Source organism: Zea mays, chromosome 3, assembly GCF_902167145.1.
Source record: "Zea mays cultivar B73 chromosome 3, Zm-B73-REFERENCE-NAM-5.0, whole genome shotgun sequence".
In the NCBI taxonomy this organism is placed as follows: domain Eukaryota; kingdom Viridiplantae; phylum Streptophyta; class Magnoliopsida; order Poales; family Poaceae; genus Zea; species Zea mays.
Window position 1 is genome coordinate 234,506,048 of NC_050098.1, and position 2,519 is coordinate 234,508,566.

The window sequence follows — 2,519 nt, forward strand, 5'->3', positions numbered from 1 at the left end:
TTTGTATTTTGGCTTTGACTTTTTAATCCATGAAAACCAAAAGCTAAACCAAAAGGTATAGACAAGGAAGCAACTTTTTTTTTAAAGTGGGCTTTCTCGCGGTGTAAAATTTAAAGCACCGATGTACTTGCTTTTAGTGACGTTTAGACATCACAGAACCGTGCAAATATACATCTGTTGTAGTATGCGGAGAAAACAATTGAGAGTAAGCATATGCCACGGAAGATCGCACAGCGAGTCAACGACACGCGGGAAGGGTAACTAACTGGCTTCTTCCCTATTTTAAGCAGGTCTGGAAGAAAAAACGCTTTCAACTCCGAGCCTCCCCCGCATCCCAGCAGCGAGCGGCCAGAAATAGAGCGCTGCGTTAAGAGTTCCGGTGCATCCGCTGCTTAATTTGTCTCCTCGAGACCATCTAAGCTGTCGTCGCAGAATCGCACGTACGCGCGATCGAGAAGCCAGGACCAGGACGACGATGGCCCGGCCGCGCCTCCTCCTCACCTTCCTGCTCGCCGCGGCGGCCGTGCTGACCACGGTGCCCGGCGTCGCGCTCGCCAAGTCGAAGCTCGCCAAGAAGAGCGACGACGTCGTGAACGGGCCCCTCCTGACCGAGAAGATCCAGGCGAAGAAGACGCTGATCGTGGGGCCGGACGAGGAGTTCAAGACCGTGCAGTCCGCCATCGACGCGGTGCCCGCCGGAAACGCCGAGTGGGTCATCGTCCACCTCCGCTCTGGCCTGCACAGGCATGCATTTTCCTGCCTCGATCGCTGTTGTATTAATTAATTTCCCTCCCTCTCTCTCTCTCTCTCTTCACGACCTTGTTACTATATTTCTATTGTGATTTCCAACGTACCATCACGCGCAATGCATGCATGGTTGATGATGCAGGGGCAAAGTTGTGATACCGGAGAACAAGCCCTTCATCTTCGTGAGGGGCAACGGCAAAGGCCGGACCTCCATCTCCCACGAGTCCGCCTCTTCCGACAACGCCGAGTCCGCCGCGTTCACCGTGAACTCGGACAACGTCATCGTCTTCGGCGTCAGCTTCAGGGTCCGTCCGTGCACTTGACTTGACCGTACCCCTGGGCCTCCCTCCGTTTGTACTTGTACGTCCGTCTAACTAGAACGCCAAACTTGACGACAGAACAGCGCCCGCGTCGGCCTGGTGAACGACCCGGAGATCCGTTCCGTGGCGGCGATGGTGGCCGGCGACAAGGTGGCCTTCTACCACTGCGCGTTCTACAGCCCCCACCACACCCTGTTCGACAGCGCCGGCCGCCACTACTACGAGAGCTGCTACATCCAGGGCAACATCGACTTCATCTTCGGCAGCGGCCAGTCCATCTTCCAGTGCCCCGAGATCTTCGTGAGGCCTGACCGGCGGACGGAGATCCGCGGCTCCATCACCGCGCAGGTGCGGCAGGAGGAGGACAGCAGCGGCTTCGTCTTCCTCAAGGGCAAGGTGTACGGCGTCGGGGAGGTGTACCTGGGCCGCGTCACCGCGCCCGACTCGCGCGTCATCTTCGCAGACACCTACCTCTCCAAGACCATCCACCCGGCCGGCTGGACAACCATAGGCTACAGCGGCAGCACCGAGTATTATTCATTGCATTGCATTGCATTGCATTGCATCAGATGGTACTACGGTGGTTGATTCTTTTTAATTTAATTTGTGGTTCGCATGCATGCATGCAGCAAGGTGACGCTCGCCGAGTTCAACTGCACTGGGCCGGGCGCTGACGTGACGAACCGCGTGCCATGGTCGCGGAGGTTCTCTCCCGACGACGCGGCCAAGTACCTCACCATCGACTTCATCAACGGCAAGGACTGGCTGCCGGCGTACTACTACTGATCCGACGATCGACTACTGGATCGAACAAGCATGCATACATGTATACACATCTTGTAACGCTGAATTTTGATTCATGGCACACTGTACTGGACGAGGATCATTTTTTCTTGCCTAAGTACTGACACGCGTTTCCATTGTTGATCCCGAGCTCCAAATCTTTGTGCACGCATACGCATTGCTTCAGGAAATGTTTCCCCTTCTCACGCCCAGTTTTTTTTCCTTAACTTGATCTTGCTCTCTGTGCTTACCTTCTCATCACTGAGCTTATCTTCATGCTCGACTCGTGTCCGTGGGGAGAGGCGGCGTCACTAAGGGCGGAGCAGCAGCGACGGCGCCGCCGTTTGCGCAGGAGGTGCGGAGCAGCAGCGACGTCACTGGTGACTGGACCTGGCGCCCAGGCGCCGAGCGATGAACCTGCTAACGCGGGAGGTGAGGATAGCGGTTGCGGCGCTGGCGCTGTGGCGATGCCGGCCGATTCGGACTGGATACTGGTAGCACACTACTACAGCAAACCTATGTACAGGCGGTTTGGTTCGCCTCTTCACAGGCGGTTCCAGGAACCGCTTGTGGTGCACCGCATGTGATGTAAAACAACATCACAGGCGGTCAATCAAAAACCGCCTGTGAAAGACACACATTACAGTCGGTCCAGTTCAAAGGAACCAT

The 2,519-nt window shown here is 56.1% G+C and overlaps 1 protein-coding gene across 1 annotated transcript; it reads left to right on the forward strand.

The window, feature by feature from the left end:
- Positions 1-412: 412 nt before the first annotated feature.
- On the forward strand, positions 413-1,994 carry LOC100280019 (uncharacterized). Its single transcript, NM_001152964.1, has 4 exons — positions 413-744; positions 890-1,052; positions 1,146-1,597; positions 1,697-1,994. Exons 1-4 carry the CDS (start codon positions 476-478, stop codon positions 1,851-1,853), a joined length of 1,041 nt encoding a protein of 346 aa, NP_001146436.1. The 5' UTR covers positions 413-475; the 3' UTR covers positions 1,854-1,994.
- Positions 1,995-2,519: the final 525 nt, after the last annotated feature.

Bases quoted from the DNA above. Each gene is read 5' to 3' on its own strand.
- LOC100280019 (NM_001152964.1), top strand. From the start codon at position 476: ATGGCCCGGCCGCGCCTCCTCCTCACCTTCCTGCTCGCCGCGGCGGCC. The intron at 745-889 runs GCATGCATTTTC...TTGATGATGCAG, and splicing joins CTCCGCTCTGGCCTGCACAG to GGGCAAAGTTGTGATACCGG. The intron at 1,053-1,145 runs GTCCGTCCGTGC...ACTTGACGACAG, and splicing joins TCTTCGGCGTCAGCTTCAGG to AACAGCGCCCGCGTCGGCCT.